Here is a 21,405-nt window from a genome sequence, read left to right as displayed (position 1 = left end):
GGCAGTTGGAGATGAAAGATTGGAGGTCAGCAGAGAGGTTTTAAAGAGTCATTATTTCATTTAGGTCAGTTTAGATGATTTATATATCTATATTTATATAACTATAAAATAGTTAAATATTTTATTTTATTTTACATTTACTAACCATCAAAAAATTCTTTCATACACATAAACAAAAATAAAGTAATATTAAACATGGAACTGTAAACATCTCTTGTTTACAATTGTTAGCGTATGTTAATTTTAGGAAAATAACAGAAACTTCCTGTTTGCTTTTGTGCTCCTTTCTGAACTATCTCTTAATTTAAAAAAAAATTATTGTTGCTGCTATTATTACTCCTCTGCCAAAGTCTTATACCAGTGCTTCATCCTGGTGTGGAGGTGACCCTTGGCTTTCCAAGTGGATGGCAGATGGGCAGAGGAGCCCAGGCTCTGGCAAAGCTGACCACATTAGAAATGCTTGAAGTAAGGACACAGTGATGGGCTCTGTTCCACTTTTCCCTTTTTTTCCTTAAAGGGCTAGACCTGTGACTCCATTGGTGTAGGGCTGATTTGCTAGTAAAGAAATCTTTTCTACCAATGCTAGTCAGCAACTGCTCAGCAACTTAAAGTCAGAGAGGTTTTGGGAGGAGCGGGGGTTCAGTGATTTATCCAGAGTCACACAGGTGGTATGTGTCAGACCCAGCACTTGAATCTAGGTCTTTCTGCCTCTGAAGCTAGGTTTCTCTTTGTTATGCTATGGGGAAGCAAGGTGGTGCAGTGTGCTAGGCCCAGAATCCAGAAGATCCAACCTCAGACACTAGCTGTGTGACCCTGGGCAAGTCACTTAACTCTGTTTACCTCAGTTTCTTCATCCGTAAAATGAGCTGGAGGACATGACAAACTACTTTAGTCATATCTGCCAAGAAATCCCAAATGAGGTAACAAAAGAGTCAGACACCACAGAAAAAGTACTGAATCAATTCTGTAGGGCTTTGGTTTTGCTATATCTTTATAGTTTTCATCTCAGTCTTTTCTTATGGTGCAATAACTCTCATCGTTTTCATATACTATTCTTTATTCAGCTTTTCTCTTGTCAAGGGATATAAAAGTTGTTTCCAGATTTTTTACTATTATAAATAATATTGCTATGAATATTTTTATTTAGAAATGGCTTTTTTTCTCCTTGAAAAATATCCTTAGGGAGTCCTGCTATAGATCACTGGGTTAGAGGGTAAGAACATTTTTCTAGCTCTTACTATATGTAGTTGTGTTGTTTTCCAAAAGATTTTATCAGTTAATAGTTCCACTGGTAGTATTAATAATGTGCCTATTTTTTCCATAGCCATATTGGCATTAACTTTTATCATTTTGAACTGTCTTCGCCAATTTAATGAATATGAGATTGTATCTCAGAATGTTTTAAATTTGCATTTTTTTATTATTAGAAATTTTAAGTAGTTTTCCAGGTTTTTATTAAATATCTTCTTAGTGGCCCAGGCAACTTTAAGATTATAAGTTGCAAACCAGTTGCCAGTAGGGCTTTGAAGGGAGTCTCCATATTGGGAGTTCTAAAAGTGTACGGTGAGTCAAAGGTCTGGATCCACCTTCTACTTCCCCCTCTCCCCACCAGTGTGTTCTCTCCAGAGCTGCTCGTTCAGATCTTTTGACTGCTTACCTATTAGAAGAATGGATCTTAGTATTAGAAATGTGTCAGTTCTTTATAGATTTGAAATGTCAATTTTGTATTAAATACTTAAAACAAAGCTTCTCCCCTTCCCACAACTCAATCTTTCCTTTCTTTCCCCGTATACACTTTTTTTTTTTGTCATGTTAACTCTTTATATGACTAAAATTGATCTTCATAAAAAACATTTCCTTTTATGTCAATCTTCTCTCGTGGTTGGCCTTGGGGCTAAAGGGATAAAGTGAAATTTAACTGATGGTTGAGTTTGGTGGTATGGGGGTTATTCTTTAGATTCTTTTTTTTGCCAGCATGACTCAATCCCTTTACTTCAGCAAACATTTATGGAGTAGTGTATATGTGTGAGGTACATTTATGGATGTCTAAGGGGATATAAATAGAAGTGAGATTATGATCTGGGCAAGGCTAGCTATTAAGGTGTGTGTGTATATTATATACATATATATAATAAACACACATATAAAAGTAGAAGTAATACAGAATATGATGCCATTGTGCTTAAAACTATTAAGTGCTTTGAGAGTTCAAGAAAGGAAAGGAATCCTGTTTTGAGATTATTACATTTTATATCCTGAATGATGGGAGAGGACTGGAAGGTAAAAAAAGAAAAGGTGCCACTCATTATTTAGTGGTCTGATGGACTGCCAGAAAGGGTCACCAAAAAAGAATGATACAAAGCAGTACAACTGTTAGGGCCTTGAATTGCCTTAATTAGCATGCTGTGAGTTTTATGTCTTCATGTAAATCTTAATGCCATCTAGTGGTGTGCCTTTGAGATTGATCTGTTCTTATTTGCATCCTTTAATGAACTCTCAAGTATACACTAAAATAGGAAATTGACCCAAATATCCAGGAAGGTAAATATTCTAGGTTGTACCTTCAGCTTAATTATAGGCCAGAGTCTTGTCTATAGCATTTGTTTCCACATTGCTGATGATTGTAGTCATGATGTAGACAATGTTCAGCAATTCAGGTGATTTTAAGAATTCAATATGGGAGCCAACCCCACTGACAATAGTGGCCCAGTTTTCCTTTAGAGTTCATTGACTATATTTCTAACAAATTAATCCGATGTTTGGAGCCATTTGTGAGACAGTAGCACTTATGAGACAGTGAGATGCTTCCTCAAATTTCCCCCCCCTTTTTTTTTTAGGAATGATGTTTTTAAGATTCACTGGCTGATGGCAGCTCTCCCCTTCACAAAATCTTTGTCCTTGGTGTTCCACGCAGTATGTATAATATATTTTTATGTGCATTTTACAGTAGTTTCCTTCTTTTGTAAGTGAACAGAAAGAGTGGATGAGTAAATTACCTTGAAGGAAGAGGGCTTAAGTGGGTAACAAATATTAATAGAATCCCTTTTTAATGAAAATCTTCATAATTCTAATGCCCATGGCTCCTCCAGATAATAAAACCTCTTTGCATACCTGTAGCACAACATCTCTCCTAAGTGCCTCCTGAAACATTAGTTTTTGCTATTTTCTGAGATGAGAGTGCCATCTACTGAATTATTTCCACCATTTACTGTAATTCTTGCATTTTCCTTGTTCTGGCATGCAATTAATGGTAAAATAAAGTCATTTAGTTTGCATTTTAATATGCTTGCTGTTGTTTATGTGTAAATGAATATTTTAACAATTGAGCCATCAAAATTAAGCCAGTGCTTTGTGATATAGGATGTTTGCAAGTAAAAATTAGACTTTGAGTTCATTTTTAATGATTCAACCCTATAATAACCAGGAAAAAAAAGAGAACTGTTGATTAATCCAGAAATATTCCTGAAGGACCTTCTGTGTTCCCATAGGCCATGTAATGCCTTCACTTCTTCAAAGTTCAGGACTACTGCTGCATAGATACATTTTGTGATTAATTATAACTTGCCTATTTAAGACCTCAGAGGAAATGAAAGCTGTTGTTGAAAAGATGATTTATTTTTTCAAAATAATTCGTGCCATAGCTTATGATTCTTTTTTTATTAGGAAAGATAAACTTAGAAACAAATGTTATTCACTTTCCAAGTATGCTAATCTAGATGTAAGCCAGTTGATTCATAGGATGTGTTTACATTTCTTTAGTGAGGGCTTGTGAAGAGGTTTACTGAGAGATGGTCTTTGAATATCTTTAAGAAAAAGCAGCTGTCTCTTTTGAATAATTCGAATTCACCAACCTGAATGACTGGATGGTCTTTTTTGATCCCTTTAACTTGTGTGTCTTTGGTTATGTGAAACTGGCCTGATATTATACCAGTGTAATCACATGCTGAATGTGACCAGTGAAGTGGCATTGTATTGAGACAGTAGAATAATATATTGCAATAGTTAAATTATCTGTATATTATTTTAAGTGGAATTATGTATGTATGAGGATGGTACTCTTAAGTGAAAACTTGACTTGGGTTGAAGTATTTTGAAATGACTGTGTCCTCTGTGATTTCAGATTGATTACCACTACATCTCCTCTCAGGGATTTCCAATAGAAGGTTGGGCTGTTGTATACTACATCACACACCTGTAAGTATCCAAGATAGTCCATTAAATACTGCTGCTATGAAATGTCATGTAAGATGCTGCCATAAACATGATTACCCATTCATGTGGCATTTATGCTTCCTCTCTGCCTTAGTGAAGAAAAGCTGTCAGTATATTCAGCAAATAGTTACAAGGCTTGGTTGCTCATAGGACAGGTGGTAAACTCATGGGAGGGTGCCAGATCCTGGTGCTGCTATTTTGGAGCTGCTGGATAAAATGAGAAGGTGCATAATAATAAGAAGGATAAAGTATCAGTGAAAGTCCACCACTATGTACTTATTTCTCTTTCTGCAAAAATCGTGTGAATTACTGAAAGCCCTGGACACAGTGAGACTTGTCGGTATTTTTAAAATCTTTGAAATTTCTTTTTCAGATTGAAAGGTGCACTATTGTTCATCACTATTGCACTCATTGGTACTGGCTGGGCTTTCATCAAACACATCCTTTCTGATAAAGACAAAAAGATCTTTATGATCGTCATCCCACTGCAGGTGAGGCAATTTCATACCTCAGCCCTGATATCCCTCGAGGCATTGATTTACCAGCCTCTAACTTAGAAGTACAAATTTTATTTATTGATTCCAGTTTTGATCTAGACAAGAAAGTAAGGGAAGATACTTTTTCACTGACTTAGACTTTTAAATCAACTTCTAATTCTGAAATAGCAACTTCCAATTCTGATACTGGCTGAGCCTAGACATATATGTGCACAGAAGCTGTGTGTGCAGTATGGTATTTTAGGAAGAGTATTTGGCACATCAGTACCTGTAAGCTTGGAAAGCAGTTTGATTCTACTGCTGAGAATGTTAGTTGAAACACAAAGTGAAATTATTGCTTTAACAGATAATTAAGTTTGTTTTTCACTTTTTAATTTATGTAATAAAATAGTAGATATATAAGTTTAAGGTCATTGAACCTTAGTGAAGAGACTTTTGAAAGAAAAATGTGGTGAGAAAGAAATTGGGAGTTAGGAAAAAACTACATTTCAAAATAATTTGTATTTTCAGGAAATGAAACAAATTTTTACTTGAATCATAGAAATAAATCACCTCTAATCCATTTAAAAAAGGAACTACACTTAAGAGTTTTAAAATAGTACACTATATTTACATTTGTAATTTGGAGATGTCAGGGGAAAGTCAAGGAAGATATTTTGGGGCTATGGATTTTTCATGGTATTAAACACATATAACCACTTTATCTTGAGTAATCTGGAAAATTTAAATTGTAAATTTCTTCAGAGCATAAGCCACTTGATGGTCTTTTGCTTCTATCATAAATCTTCCAGTTGAAATAGTATTCATTAGGAAGTGAAACTACTAATAACAAACTAAAACCTAAAGTCATAAACTGAAGAATAGAAAAGAACCTGTTTCTGTTCCCAGAATAGCTGGACCAGCTTCATCTTTAAACTCTTCTTTTCATACTCTTGCCATCTCTTTTTGCTTTTATGGAAACCTGACTTAGTGCAGAAAACACTGCATTTCTGGCTGTCCTCTCTAGTGCTGCTTGTTCTCTTTTCTCATGTCCGCTAACACACTGAACCAGGAAAAATAGTTGGCATACTCCTTGTTCTCACTGTGTCACTTCCATATTATCCCTCTGACATTATAATTCAGCAGCAGCTCCTTTGAGGTTCACTGCATCCATCTATGTCATCTAGTCTAGAGCTTCCCATAATCATATGGACTCTGGATCACTCTACCTCCTTTTTTTAAAAAATTAATTTATTTTTTTACTTTTACTTTACAAGATTCAGTTCCACAGTCCCTTGAGTTTCCAATTTTCTCTCCTGCCCTGTCTTCCTCTACCCCCCACCCCCCATGGTAGTATGCAGTCAAATATAGGATCTGCAAATACCTTCACATTAAAACATTAGTCAGGTTGTAAAGAAGGATTATAACTGATGGAATGAACAATGGGAAAGAGGAAACAAAACAAGAAAAAGAAAGAGAGCCAGTAGTTTGCTTCAGTCTGCATTCAAACTCTGTAGTTGTTTCTCTGGATGTGGACATCTCTTTCCATCATGAGTCTTTTGGAGTTTTCTTATAACCTTGCATTGCTGAGAAGAGTCTATTCTATCAAAGTTGGTCATCACACATACGTTGTGTCTTTAATTGTGTACAAATTTCTCCTGGTTCTGCTCTTCTCACTCAGCATCAGATTGTATAAGTCTCTCCAGGTTATTATGAAGTCCATCTGCTCCTCATTCCTTTTTTTTTTAAAGCAATCGGGGTTAAATAACTTGCTTAAGGTTACACAGCCAGTTATTTCTGGGTGTGGTGCTGAGTATCTGAGCCCGCATTTGATCTCCAGGACATCCCGACACTGGAGCCGGTGCTCTTACTCACTGTGCTACCTGGCTTCCCCTCCTCATTCCTTTTAGCACAATAGTATTCTGTTACTTTCATGTACCACAATTTGTTTAGCCATTGCCCAATTGATGGGCATCCCCTTGATTTCAAATTCTTTGCCACAACAAAAAGAGCTGCTATAAATATTTTTGTACATATGGGGCCTCTTTCTACTTCTATGATCTCTTTGAGATACAACCCTAGAAGTGGTATTGCTGGGTTACCTCCTTTCTCAAGGAGTACCAGTACCTGACTTAGAATCTTCTTCTTTATCCCGAGTGCTACCTTCAACATGGGAACTTTAACAATAATCATTTATGTCCTTTCAAATATCCTGACCTCTCAGTTCATAAGAATCCTCCATTACCATTATTTGCAGAGTCAGTTGGTCCCACTCCTCCCCACACACACACACCTCAGTTTCATTTTAAAGTTTATCATGATCCATTATTATTTTACTTCCCTATTTTAGAACCCAGGAATTCCTCTCTTGCTTGACCTCATTGTTCCTAAACCTACTCATCGTACTGTAATTTCCAGTCCCTCCATTCCATCCTGTTCTCCTTCCCTGTTTGGCCTCACTGCCTTCTCTTCACAGTCTTGACCCAGTTTCTAGTTGATCATTCAATTATACATGTTCACTCTTGACTCTTTTCCCCTCCTTGTCCTGCTGCTGTTTCTGTCCTGTCAGTTCTCAACCCTGGATTACTCTCCCCTCCTCCTTCAACCCCTGTCCTTCCATCTGCCTTCTCCACAGTTGTTAGTTGACAAGAATTTGTTAAACTAGACACTATAATAGGTACTAGATGAATGAAGATATAAATGAGAAAGCCTGTATGCTCAAGAAATTTATATTCTAAAAGGGGAGACATCACGTATGCATTTAAAATAAATATAAGATTCCAAACTGTTGAATACTTTTGGTGGAAGTTATACCACTATTTCAACTGAGCTTTCCCTGCCACACAGAAAAATGTTTATTTTTCCTTGATTGACATTCTATTCCACTCCATCATCAACCCTTTCAGATCTTCTTGCCCATCTTCAAGCCTCCAATGCCTCTTCTATCTTCTGTCTCCTTGGAGTAGTTGTTTCCTAGGGCTCTGTGCCTTTTCTTCTTTTTCTCTTTATGCGCTCTTTCTTGGAGATCTCTACAACTTCTGTGAGTTCATTTAGCTTTATACAGATGTCTCTCAGATTTGTATATCCAGCTTTAATCCAGCTTGAACTCTAGTCACACATTTTTAGCTGCCAACTGCTTATCTTTTCCTAGATATACCATAAGTATCTCAAATTCAACATAATCTGAAAAAGAACTCATTGTCCTTGTCCCCTAAACCTGTTTCTCCTTCAGGCTTTGCTATTTTCACTGAGAGCATGACAGTCCTTCCAGTCACCCAGATTCATAACCTCAGAGTCATGCTCGACTCTTCACTTCTTACATCTGTTCAGTTGCCAGGTCTTGTCAATTCCACCTCCATAACATTTCTCCATCCATCCCCTTCCATTTATATTATTGCCTCATAGCGTTTGGAGGCCCTCATCATCCTGTACTTAGGCTATTGCAGTAGCCCCTTGATGGGTTTCTCTGATTCCATCCTCTCCCCCTCCAACTTACCCTTCACATACCTGCCAAAATAATCTTTCTAAGGTACAAGTCAGACCATGTCATCCTTTTGCTCAATGACTTTAAGTGGCTTCCATTTGCCTCCAGGATACAAGCCCTTTACAATCTCAATTCTGTCTACCTTTCTAACCCATTTCAGCTTTTCGTGAACTCTGTATTCCAGCCAGATTTGCCTGCCAGCCATTCTTCAGAGCTGACGTGCTTGTCTCTTGGCTCCCTGCATTCTGAGAAGCTCTTCCCTGGGCCTGCAGTGCTCTTCCTCTTCATTTTTGCTTCTCAAAAACCTTGTCTTCAAAGCTTGCTTCATGTGCCATCTTCTCCTGGAAGTTTTTTCGATTCTTCTCCCTCATCTTCTGACTTAGTAAGCTCTTTGAGGACAGTCTTTTTCATTTGGTCTTTCTATCCCTGGCACCATAATGCCTTAAAATGAATTAAAACTAATTTTTTCCTGTGAGGGAAATGATAGGAGTTTTAGAGCTTATGATTTCCATTTTCCCCCCTCTTATGTAACTAATATCACAATTTTCACAATATCAAACCTAGCACAGCTTCATTATCCAAAAAATCTGAGACCCATGGAAGGGTCATCCTTGATCTGTATAATGTAGGAGCTGTGGCCATGGGCAGTAAAGTACCAGCTGCTCACCTGCTAGGAAATTTAACCTGAGCTAAGGCCCAGTTTGCCTAAAATGCAAAGATTTGGTGGGGAGCTGGAAGGTAGGTGTCCTGTTCTCCTGCTTGACTACTGCTCTTGCGTCTGCTGCTTTGTGTGATCCTTCAGAATTCAGTGACTCATCATGTTCTTCAGGTCCTGGCAAATGTGGCCTACATCATCATAGAATCAACTGAGGAGGGAACAACTGAGTATGGCTTGTGGAAAGATGCTTTGTTCTTGGTAGACCTGCTGTGCTGTGGAGCCATACTTTTCCCAGTGGTGTGGTGAGTAAACCAGGAGTGCCCCATCTGCAGCTTACAGTCTCTCAAAGTCTGTGCTCATCTAGACAGTAACAGCTATCATTGACAGGAACCTGAAAGTGCTGGCTCATTAGTGATAGAGTGTACATTTCCTAGATAAAAGAGCTCCTGAAATAGCATTTTCTTGCCAAGAGGATAAAGTGAAATAGATAAAATAAAACTAAAGACAGATTTCAGCGTGGAAATTTTTTCAGCATGGAAACCATCTTCAAAATGGTTGACTTTCTCCTGAGCACTCTGTAAAAAACAATTCGCATTTAGATTTGTTTCTTTTAATTGCTTTGATTTAAAGACTATGTCCTAAGGTAATAATGTTTCATGTAGTTAAATAATCTTTAGGGTACTCCTGTCTAAGATTCAAACAGCAAGCTTTTATTATCTGCTCAGTGCCAGTTTCTGTGCTAAAGTCTTGAGGATACAATGACAAAAGATGAGAACTGCCTCTTCTCTCAAGGAGTTTATATTCTTTCAAGGGATGCAGCATTTCCACATACATACATACAATACAAAGTGGTTAGGGAGCAAGGGCCCTGGTAATTTGGAGATCAGGAAAGAAAGACTTGATAGAAGATTCTCTAGTTGTTTCAAGAAGGAAATGAGGCATTCTCTGAGATGGAGGTGAGGAGCAAGTGCATTCCAGGCATAGGTGATGGCCATACAGATGTGGAAGATGGAGTGTTGTGTCAGGAACAGAAAACCAACTTAGTTGGACCCCATGAAGTATAGGAAAGGGAGTAATGTGACGTTAGGTTTAGTTGTAAAGGACTTTAAAAGCCAAAATAGAGGAGTTCATATTTCATCCTGAAAGTAATAGGGGATCACTGCAGTTTATTGAGTAGAGGAGTGATAGTCAGATCTGTGTTTAAGGAAAATCCTTTGGTACCTGTCTTGGATCAGAGTGGGAAGAGACTTGAAGTAAGAAGACTAGTGGGAAGCTATTGGTATTAAAATAGGTGAGGGGCGTGTAACCTTGGGCAAGTTACTTAAGCCCAGTTGTCCTCTAAAAAGGCAAAATAAATAAAATAGGTGAGGGGGATGAGAGCCTAAGCTTTAGGGGTGTCTGTATGAATAGAGAAAGGGGTTCAGGTGTGAGAAATGTTGTAGTGGTAGAAATGGCAAGATTTGCAACTGATTGTTTCTGTAGGATTAGGGAGAATGAGGAGTTGAGGATAATGCTGATGTTGCTAACCTAGGAGACTTGAAGAATGGTAATACCCCTGACTTATATAGGGAAGTACAATAACAGGAAGAGTTTGGCAAGAAAGATAAAATTAGTTTTGTTTTGGATATTTTGAATTTGAAATGTCTCTGCAATATTTTGTTTGTCATACCCAAACTACAGGAGGAACTAGATGAGTTCATTTCCTGAAATGGATGTGAGACTGGGGCTGGTTATATAGATCTGTGAGTCATCTGTATAGAGATGATGATAAAATGGATGAGAATCAATGAGGTCACCTGGAGAGTTCCGTATAGAGCAAAACAAGAAGAGGGCTCAGAACAGAGGCTGATGCGTAATGGAGAAAACAGCTTAACTCATTTGGTTAGATCATGGTTTTGTGTGATACTTCTGTGGTGAGTTTAATACTTAAATGGGTTAATTTCTTTGTGTTTCATAGGCCTGTTCCTAATCCCCAGCCAATCTGCCTTCTGAAAGATTGCTGTTAATTTCAAAGATGAAATGTGAAAGAGCATATGAATCAGTGCAAAATGTTTTGTGAGCTTTAAAGTGTTACTTAATTTGCACTTATTGTTATTATCTTGACAAACACACATTAGCTTTGAGTACTGATTCTAGACCCTTACAATCACAGATAGATTTGTTTATTTACTTTACCTACCTGGCTTCAGGAAGCTGCCAGGAATCTCTCAAGTGGGTGGGTCTCAGGAAGAAACCATAGAGTTAGAGAAATAAATTTCTTGCTACTAGATTAAAATTATTATTTCTTTTAAATGAATGTCCTGGAAGTTGTTTTTTGTTTTAGTTTTTGGGGGTTTGGGTTTTGGTTTTTTTTTTGGTCCAGATCTATGATTTCACAGGTATAGAGAACTCCAACTGAGGAAATTCCCTCTACTGATATATATATGTTGCTGTTCAGTTGCTTATAGCCTCCTGAGAGCTGCTTGAGGCACTGAGAGGATCGGTGACTTGCCCAGGTCACACAGCCAAAAGATGTGGTAGAAATGGGTCTTGAATCCAGGGCTTCCTGGCTGCTTCACATCTGCTACACTGGAAGCATCAAACTCACAGAAGCAAATACTCCCCCAGTGCTGCTAGAACCAGATTAAAATGTGATTATACAATGTTTTAAAAATAAATAGATAGGGGCAGCTAGGTGGCACAGTGAATAGAGCACCTGCCCTGTAGTCAGGAGGACATGAGTTCAAATGCGGCCTCAGACACTTAACACTTAACTAGCCATGTGACCTTGGGCAAGTCACTTAACCCCAATTGCCCTGCCCTCCCCCCTCCAAAAAGCAAAAAACCAAAAATAAATAAATAAAGCTACAACGTAGACACTGTTAATTTGGGGTACAAGTCAAAATGTAGCCCATATGGATACATTTCTATTTGAGTTTGACACTACTGCATTATGACATACTACTCAAAAATTCGATAAAATTGGGGGAAGGAGGACCCACAGGTGGAATCACTAATGCTAAATTGGTGTTACCATAAAACCATTTACTCTTTTCTGTTCTTTGTATAAATGAAGGGTGTAGAGACTGTAATCTGAAAAAAAACAAAAACCAAGGCCGGGTCAAATTAGAAGTAGTACTGTAATGGTAAAATTAATTTAAAATTTAATGATGAAAATTAACTGCAGGTGAATATAGGTGAATCAGATAGCTACTAAGATATCCTTAGGAAAAGAGTTAAAATCTTAGTTTAGTGAAATTCTGACTGTGAAAAGACTATAATACTGAGACATTATCTGGTCAGTAAACTATCAGACTTTGCTTTAGGGTAGCTTCTGTCACTACTTAATATGTCCAGCCTGGATATGAGCTTTGATGATTTATTTTCCCCACTGGTAAATGTTGGATTATCTTAAGGCCTTCTTTTATCAACAGGCTGTTAATTGATAATAGTCTCTGTGTTTTTGTTTTTGTTTTTGAATCACATCCTGGCTCTTGGCAGAATTTTTCCTTCACCATTAAGCAGGATCAAATGATCGATTGCTGACTTTCCTAACTAACCAGCAGAGGGCATCTCCATGTCACCAAGCCTAAAGCACTGTATTTGGTAAAATGTTGCTATGAATTGAAAGTTTCTCATCTTTTTTTTTTTTGGAGAGCAATTGGGGTTAAGTGACTTGCCCAAAGTCACACTGCTAGTAAGTGTGTCAAGCCTCTGAGGACAGATTTGAACTCAGCTCCTTCTGACTTCAGGGCCGGTGATCTATTCACTGTGCCACCTAGCCACTCCAAATGTTTCTCATCTTAAAAATGATGGGATTAGACTAAATTATTGTGAGGTTCCTTCTAGCCCTAGCTCTATACTCCTGTGATCCTGCTAAGACATAATCAGGACGTATATAGATACAACTAAAATATACTTTTTGTAGAAATTAAGGAAGGCTTCAATGATTAGAGAAACATTTCCTTGGTTCATGCCAATCTAATAAATATGACAGTACTAACTAAAATAGTCTATTGTTTTAGTGACATGTCAGTCAAATTATCAGTTGATTACTTTATGGAATTTGGCAAAATAATAACAAAATTTATTTGGAAGAATATTGAATCCTAAAGAAAGTCATGACAAAAAGTTAGGGGGAAAAGGACCTAGCATCACTAGGTTTCAAATTATATGTTAGTAATCATGAAATCTATTTGGTATAGTTTTTAAAGTAGAAAAAATAAGTCAGTGAAACAATTTAGATAAAAAAGACTCAGAATCAAACATCACAGTAGCCCAATGATTACTAAACCTGAAAACACCATGAAACTACCATGAAAAAGAATCCATATTTGACATGAACTGCTGGGAAAATAGGTTTAGACTAGTATCTTGTGTCTCCATAAGCTTCTAGTAATCAACCTAAATGTAAAAGATCATGTCATTAAAAAATTAGAAAATGATAGGAGGTACTTTTCCAAATGATGGCTAGGTGAAGAATTCTTAACCAAACAAGGGATGCCTTCTACATGAAGCCTCTCCTAATCCCACAGCAACTAGTGTCCTTCCCAACCCCAAATTTACTTTTCATTTACTTTATATACATGTTGTCTCCCTGGTGATAGCATATAAATTGCTTAAGGACAAGAATTGTATATTATCTTTGTTTCCCCAGAACTTAGCAAAGTGCTTGGCACATGGTAAGCCCTTAATAAATTATTGTAGATTTATTGATTGCTTATAAATGACACAATAGGTAGTTTTTGTTATATAAAATTATTAAAGCTTTTGCTTGAACAAAATCAGTGCAGCAAGAACAAGAAGAAAAATTAAGTGGGGAAAAAAATCTTTGTATCACATATCTTTGATAAAAGTCTTATATCTGAGGTATAGAGGGAATTGGCATAAAAATATAAGACTATGAACCATTCCCCAATAGGTAAGCAATTGAAGGATATAAAGTCTTTAGAAGGAGAAATGCATGCTATAAAAAGCCATATGAAAAAATGGTAGAAGTCTCTACTATTAAGAGAAATGCAAAGTAAAGCATCAAATTACATGAATGATACAAGATGGAAAATATTGTTAGAGGGCTATGGAAAGAAAAGCACATTAATGCACTGTTGGAACTGTGAATTGATCCAGTTCTGGAAAACTGTTTGGAATTTTATGAGAAAAGTACTAAACTATTTATATTCTTTGGCATTAAAGGGCAGCTGAACTCAGATTGAAAGCAATGATTGACCTTGATTCCAGGAGATAGGAGGTGAAACACCAGTTTGTCTTCTTGGTAGAGTCAGACATAGTTGTTATGTCAGATAACTTTTGTGTAGAAAATAGAAAAGCATAAATAAAACTTTTAAAAAATCATAATTGGGTTCAGCAAACTATGATCTGCAACATATTTTTAAATGAATGGGTTTTTTTTTTCCGTTTTTAAATAAAGTTATGCAACCACTGGATTTGACCCTTAGGCTATATTTTGCTGACCCTGAATTAGGAGAATGATGTAGATAGATGCAGTTGGGCTGGATTTTAGGGAGGTCTTTTATATCATGGTGACATGTGACCTCAGTGACAGTTCATTTCATTGGGTTCAGATCTGATTTAATGGTAGAACCAAAGAGTCTTTGGTTCTTTAATGGTTAGAATTCTCTTTGAAGGAATTCTCTTTTCTGGTATCTTACAACTCCATTGTGGGCTCAGTGCTATCTAACATATTTATCAGTGACTTGGAGAATGGTATAGAATAGCATGTTTATTACATTTTCAGAGGACAAAAAATTGAAGAGAGGGGCGTCTAGGTGGCACAGTGAGTAGAGCACTGGCCCTGGAGTCAGGAGGACCTGAATTCAAATCTGGCCTCAGAAACCTAGCACAAAAACTAGCTGTGTGACTTTGGGCAACTCAACCCCAATTGCCCTGCCCTCCCCCCCTCCAAAAAAAAAAGCCAAAAAAAATTTTTTTTTTAATTAAAAAAATTTTTTGAAGAGATAGCTAACATTGGATGGACAGTTAAGGTCCAAAAAGATCTTGACCATTTAGATCATTGTATCAAATCTAATAAGATGAAATTTAATAATACTAAGTAGTCTTAGCCTTGGGTTAGAAAAAAATCAGCTTTACAAGTATAAGATGAGAGAAGCCTGGCTACACAGCAGTTCATCTGAAAGTTACGTGAAGCTTTTACCCACAAACTCAGTATAAGTGAACAATGTAATATAGTATATAACCAAAAAAAGTGAATGTTAGACTCTGTTAAGACTAATAGAAAGTCCAGAAAAAGGGAGGTTATAGTCCTGTTCAATTCTGTCTCCACTAGTCAGACCCTATCTTCAGTGTTAATTTTCAGGTGCCTTATTAGCAGTAACATTTCTAAGTTGGACAGTATATAGGTGGAGGGCAGCCATCATGATAAAGGGCTTCAGAGTCAAGCTATGTGAGGATTGACTGAAGGAAATAGAAATATTTATTATATAGAAGGAAATACATTAAGAGAACCTGATAGTTGTGTTCAGTGTCTTGAAAGGCTCTTGAATCCTGTGTAATTGTAGTGACCAATCTTGGTCCCTGAGAAGAGATAAGAAACTTTTTCTTGAAAAAGTAGGAGATTTGGGTGCAGTATTGTATGTGCTGTTAGACTTGCTGAATCTGTCAGTTGGTTTTACTTCATTCTTTTTCTTTGTTCCCTGGGCAGGGGAGGAAAGTTTGTGGTTGGAGCTAGGCTGTCATCAGGAAGGGCCTTTGTACACTTGGAAGTTTGAAATAGAAAAAGGCTTGGGGAAGGGTAGTTAGATGCTTCTCTCTCATTCAAGCTGTTGAATGTCTTCCTGTACCAGCTTATTCTTTGCTGTGATGACTGTGGACATAGCATTTTATATCCTTTTAACCCTGGAATCTTGTTCCTTTTAATCCTGTCATAGTAAAGTTGTTTTAGCTATGCTTTTTGCACATATGCTTATTGTATTTATTTATTTATTGGGGTTGATTTTTTTTTTGCTTTTTGGAGGGCAGTTGGGGTTAAGTGACTTGCCCAAAGTCATACGGCTAGTAAATGTGTCAAGTATCTGAGGTCGGATTTGAACTCAGGTCCTACTGACTCCAGGGCTGGTGTCACCTAGCTGCCACCTGCTTATTGCATTTAAAACAGTGAATTTGCTAGAAGCTTGGCCTACAATATGGTTATATCCAGAAAAGGCTAACACATTAAAAAAACACAACAATAAAACATTTTTTTTTAAGAAGAAATAAGATATGAGATGGATATTGACAGGCTAGACTGGCATCCACACAGTGTCCAGAGGCATCTAGGTAGTCTAATGGATAGAGCCCTAGGCCTGCCTGAGTTCAAGATTGAACTCAGGCACAACCTAGCTGTGTGACCCTGGCTTAATATCTATTTGCCTCAGTTCCCTTAACTGTAAAGTAAAGATACTAACAGCACCTATATCACATTGTGAGAATCAAATGAGATAAAAGTGTTTACCATAGTGCCTGGAACATAGAAGGTACGACATAAACATTTATTTCCTTCCTCTTTCCCTTCATCGTGAAGGCCTTCAGCATATACATATGCTGCTCCTCCCACCTTTAAAAAAAACAACTAAAAATTCAACATTTGAAAGGCTAAGTAGAGGGAGGATTTGATTTGTCCCCAGTGGGCAGAATTAGGAGCCGAGAAGTTGCAAAGAGACAGATTTAGGATTGATGTAAAGAAAAACTTCCCAGTGCATAGAACTCTCCAAAAGTAGATTGGGCTGCCTCTGGAGTTAATGGATTTGCCCTCACTAGAGGCTTCAGACAAAGACTGAACAACAACTTGTCACATATGTAATAGAGCAAATTTGTGTTCACACATGACTTGTATTAGATGGTCTCAGAGGTCCCTTCTAGTTCTAAAATTGTGATTTCAAATCCAGTCTTTCTTTAAAGGCCTTTTGATCCACTCTCACTTCATTTTAAAGATTGTGTATTTGAGGTTTGGAAACGGTAAAGAAATTGCCTGAAGTTATAGTTAATGGATGAGCCTAAGAAAAGAAATGTAAATTCATGAGCTAATTTTTGCTCTTTGAATGTTTATTTTTAGGTCAATAAGACATTTACAAGAAGCCTCAGCAACCGATGGAAAAGGTAAGTGTATTTTTGTGGCCTGTTTTCTGATACTTGAGACTCCATTAATTTAATGTTTGAGACTTTCCTGTACTTTTTAGTTGATATTGAGTGGCAGAGTAGGAAAAACTATTTGTTAACAAACTCATGTCCTTATTTAGTGGTGAAAGTGGAGATTCCTAAAAAGAGTGTTTTTGGTTTTCCAGTTGCCTGGTAAGCCAAGCCAACTCTAAGTTGGGTTAATGTTGTTTTGTAGAGAAGCTGGTAATTCAAGATTCCAGGGATTTAGCTGCATGTGGGGGCTGGGAGGATTACTGTTTAACAGAATGACTCATTTCATCTCTCCTCTTGAGTGTGATTTTCACCTCACAAACTGATTGGGAGCACAAAATCCTGTCTTTGGGTGGGGAGAGGTAACACTTCCTTGTGAAAATGAGTGGCATCACTTCCAGCCTCTGGAGTTCAGATGGGTATGTGTAAAGCAGCCCTTCCTGCTATTTTGCTTCACAGTTGATTTAACAAGCTGCAGAAATAGATGTGTCCCTATTAATTTAAAATTATGACTTGGATAACAGGAGAAGACCTTCAAAATTTGCTGATTTTAAACAAGAGAGCCATTAACCTTTGCATTTTTTCCCCTTGAATTTTTTGTAACCTGTTTTTTTTTTCCAGTTACATGTAAAAACAATTTTTAAAATTTGTTTAAAAAATTTTTGTGTTCCAAATTCTGTTTCTCTGTCACCTTCATTAGAAAGGCAAGCAATTTGATAAAGGTTATATATGTGCAGTCATGCAAAACTTATTTCTATATTAGTCGTATTGTGAAAGAAAACCAAGAAAAGGTAAAAGTATTCTTCGATCTGCATTCAGACTCCATCTTTCTTTCTCTGAAGATGGATAACATTTTTCATTATAAGTCCTTTGGAATCATCTTAGATATTGTATTGCTGAGAATGGAAGGTATTTCACAGTTGATCATCACACAGTGTTGCTGTTACTATGCACACTGTTCTTCTGGTTCTGCTCACTTCACTTTGTATCATGAAGGAAAGTCTTCTGTGGTGTTTCTGAAAGCATCCTGCTCATCATTTCTTAGAGCACAATAATATTCCACCACAGTCATATACCACAACTTTTTTCAGCCATTCCCCAATTAATATCCCCTTGATTTCCAGTTCTTTGCCACTCCTAAAAGAACTGCTAGGGGCAGCTAGGTGGTGCAGTGAATAGAGCACCGGCCCTGGAGTCAGGAGGACCTGAGTTTTGTGACCTTGTGACCTCACACTTAACACTCACTAACCATGTGACCTTGGGCGAGTCACTTTAGCCCAATTGCCCTGCCTTCCCCCCTCAAAAAAAAAAAGAACTGCTATAAATATTTCGTATATATAGGTCCTTTTAAAAAAATATTTTTCAGATACAGACCTAGCTAATAGTGATATTGCTGGGTCAAAGGGTATACAGGATTTTATAGCCCTTTGGGCATAGTTAAATCCTTTCCAGAATGGTTGAATCAGTTCACAATTGCTTCAACAGTGCTTTAGTGTCACAGTTTCCCAAATCCCCTGAAACATTTGTCATTTTTCTTTTCTGTCATATTAGCCAATCTGATAGGTATGATGTGGTATCTCAGAGTTGTTTTAATTTTCATTTCTTTAATCAGTAGTGATTTAGAGCATTTTTTCATACAACTATAGGTAGCTTTGATTTCTTCATCTCAGAACTGCTTATTCATATCCTTTGACCATTTATTGATTGGGGAATGGCTTATATTCTTATAAATTTGACTCAGTTTTCTGTATATTTAAGAAATGAGGCCTTTATCAGAAACACTTGTAAAAAATTTTTCAGTTATGATTACTGTGTTTCCCTCCATCTTATTTTTTGTCTTTCTGTCTGTATGTCTATTTGTCTCTGTCTCCCCCCTCCCCTTTTCCCTCTTCCCCTCCTTCTCCCGTCTTTTCCTCCCTCTCTCCCTCTGTCTTACTCTCCTTCCCTCTCTCTCTTCCTCTCTTTCCTTCATTCTGTCCCTCCTCAGAAATGTTTTACTTGTGACCACTGCCTCCCTCAGTCAGCTCTCTCTTCTATCAGCACAACCCCTTCCCCTCCTACTTGTTATTTCTACTCTTTGAGCCAATTCTGATGAGAGTAAAGTTGAAGGATTGTCCACCCCCCCATCTTCCCTTGCACTATAAAAGCTCTTTCACACTTGTTTTATGTGAGATAATTTACCCCATTCTACCTCTACCTTTCCCTTATCTCAGTGCATCCCTCTTTCTCACCACTCCTCAATTCTGTTATTTTAGATATCATCTCATTGTAGTCAACATACACCCATGCTCACTATGTAGACTCCTTCTAACTAACCTAATAATGACAAAGTTCTTAGGAGTTATAAGTATCATCTTCCTATGTAAGAATGTAAACAGTTTAACCTCATTGAATCTCTTAAAATTTCTCTTTCCTGTTTACCTTTTCATGCTTTTCTTGAATCTTGCATTTGAAAGTCAGATTTCCCATTTAGCTCTGTTCTTTTCATCAGGAATGCTTGAAATCAAGTGCTCTATTTAATTAAATATCTATTTTACCCCCCTGAAGGATTATACTCCATTTTAATGGCTTGGTGATTCTTGGTTGTAATTCTAGCTCCTTTGCTCTCTAGAATATCATATTCCAAGCCCTTTGATCCTCTAATGTAAAAGCTTCTAAATCTTTTTACTGTGGCTCCACAAAATTTGAATTATTTCTTTCTGACTGCTTGCAATATTTTCTACTTGACTGGGGAGCTCTGGGATTTGGCTATAATATTCTTCAGAATTTTCATTTTGGGATCTCTTTTAGGAGGTAATTGGTGGATTCTTTCGTTTTCTTTTTTACCTTCTTATTCGAAGGTATCAGGGTATTTTTCCTTGATAATTTCTTGAAAGATGTCTGTGCTTGTTTTTTGGTCATAGCTTTTGGGGAGTTGAATAAATCTTAAATTATCTCCCCTCAGTCTGTTCTCCAGGTCATTTTTTTCTATTGAGGTATTTCACATTTTCTTCTGTTTTCTGTTTCTTGATATCTCATGGAGTCATTAGCTTCCACTTACCCAATTCTAATTTCACCTTTAAGGAGTTCTTCTCTTCAGTGGATTTTTGTGCCTCTTTTACCATTTGACCTAGTCTTGTTTTTTGGGGGGGGCAGTTGGGATTAAGTGACTTGCCTAGGGTCATACAGCTAGTAAATGTCTAGGATCAGATTTGAACTCAGGGACTCCTGATTCCAGGGCAGTGCTTTATCCGTTGCACCACCTGACTGCTCCTTAGATTGTTTTTTAAGGTGTTATTTTCTTCCCTAATTTTTTTTGTGCCTCTGTTACCCAGCTACTAATTCTTTTTTCATAATCTTCTTATATCACTCTCATTTATTTTTTCAAGTTTTCCTCTGTGTCTCTTATTTGAGTTTTTAAATCCTTTCTGGCTCTTTCAGGAATTCTTCTTCAGCCTGAGACCAATTCATATTTTTCTTTTAGGCTTTGGGTATAGCTGTTTTGACTTTGTTGTCTTTGTGTTTTGAGCTTCCCTGTCACCATAGTAACTTTCTATATTCAGGTTCTCTTTTTTGCTCATTTTTCCAATTTATTTGACTTTTAACTTTATGTTAAAGTTGGACTGTACTCTTGGGGTAGAGGGTACATTGTCCCAAGCATCAAGTTTTTCATGTTTCAGTTTTCAGAGTTAGTTTTGGGGGTCTTTAAGATTTTAGTTCTTGGGGCGGCTAGGTGGTGCAGTGAATAGAGCACTGGCCCTGGAATTAGGAAGACCTGAGTTCAAATCCGGCCTCAGACACTTAACCCAAAAACTAGCCATGTGACCTTGGGCAAGTCACTTAACCCCAATTGCCCTCCCCAAAAAAGCAAAAAAAAAGATTTCAGTTCTTTCAAAGCAGTATGATCTAAGGAGAGGTGTGATCACTTCTCTCCTGGCTTGTGCTCTGGTCTGTGAGTAACTGCAAGCACTTTTTTCTATCCTGGAATTGTAACCAGTGTCCCTGCTCCTGCTAGTGCTTCTCCTTACCCTGGGACTGTGACCTGAAACTCTATGGGAATTCAGCAGTGCCCCCAGTGCCAGCAGAGGGTCGCCTGTAATCCCGTTCTGACCAGCTCTCTGATCTGATCACTCTTTGTGGGCTGCGATGATTCGCAGAAGCGATGCTGCGGATTCAGTCACTCCGAAAATCTGCTGCTGCCTTATTGGGGTGTGGCCCACAGTAGACTGAGCTTCACTCTAACCCTAGTGAAACAGGCTTTTTCTGCTGAATTGTCTTGGGCTGGAAAAGTCTCTCACCCATCCTTTTGTTGGTTCCACCACTCCAGAGTTTGTTTTTAAAGTTGTTGGGAGGAAAATTTAGGAGATTTCAGATTAAGTCCCTGCCTTTACTTGACCATCTTGACTCTGCCCTATAATCTGTTTTTTTTTTAAATGTGTGTGTGTGTGTATATATATATATATATATATATATAT

The 21,405-nt window shown here is 37.4% G+C and overlaps 2 protein-coding genes across 5 annotated transcripts in view; one reads left to right on the top strand and one right to left on the bottom strand.

Annotated features, from left to right (window-relative positions):
* GPR107 (G protein-coupled receptor 107) overlaps positions 1-21,405 on the top strand; it is a 94,418-nt gene that overhangs the window by 27,353 nt on the left and 45,660 nt on the right. For 3 of the 4 annotated variants that reach the window (XM_069069384.1, XM_069069387.1, XM_069069388.1), the window contains 5 exons: positions 2,838-2,913; positions 4,121-4,194; positions 4,586-4,703; positions 8,975-9,132; positions 16,878-16,921. In XM_069069384.1, the coding sequence (XP_068925485.1) occupies positions 2,838-2,913; positions 4,121-4,194; positions 4,586-4,703; positions 8,975-9,132; positions 16,878-16,921 (470 nt within the window). The remainder of the gene's footprint in view (positions 1-2,837; positions 2,914-4,120; positions 4,195-4,585; positions 4,704-8,974; positions 9,133-16,877; positions 16,922-21,405) is intronic. The other variant, XM_069069386.1, reaches the window with a different exon arrangement.
* The window catches only part of TOR1A (torsin family 1 member A), a 381,690-nt gene that overhangs the window by 336,902 nt on the left and 23,383 nt on the right, over positions 1-21,405 (bottom strand). The gene's annotated exons all lie outside the window — the stretch shown is intronic.

This window comes from Petaurus breviceps, unplaced genomic scaffold (assembly GCF_028583685.1).
Source record: "Petaurus breviceps papuanus isolate PSGF00001 unplaced genomic scaffold, PetGlider_PUasm1.0 90779, whole genome shotgun sequence".
In the NCBI taxonomy this organism is placed as follows: Eukaryota; Metazoa; Chordata; class Mammalia; order Diprotodontia; family Petauridae; genus Petaurus; species Petaurus breviceps.
Note: the sequence above shows the minus strand (reverse complement) of the source record. Positions and strands in the feature narration are given on the sequence as shown.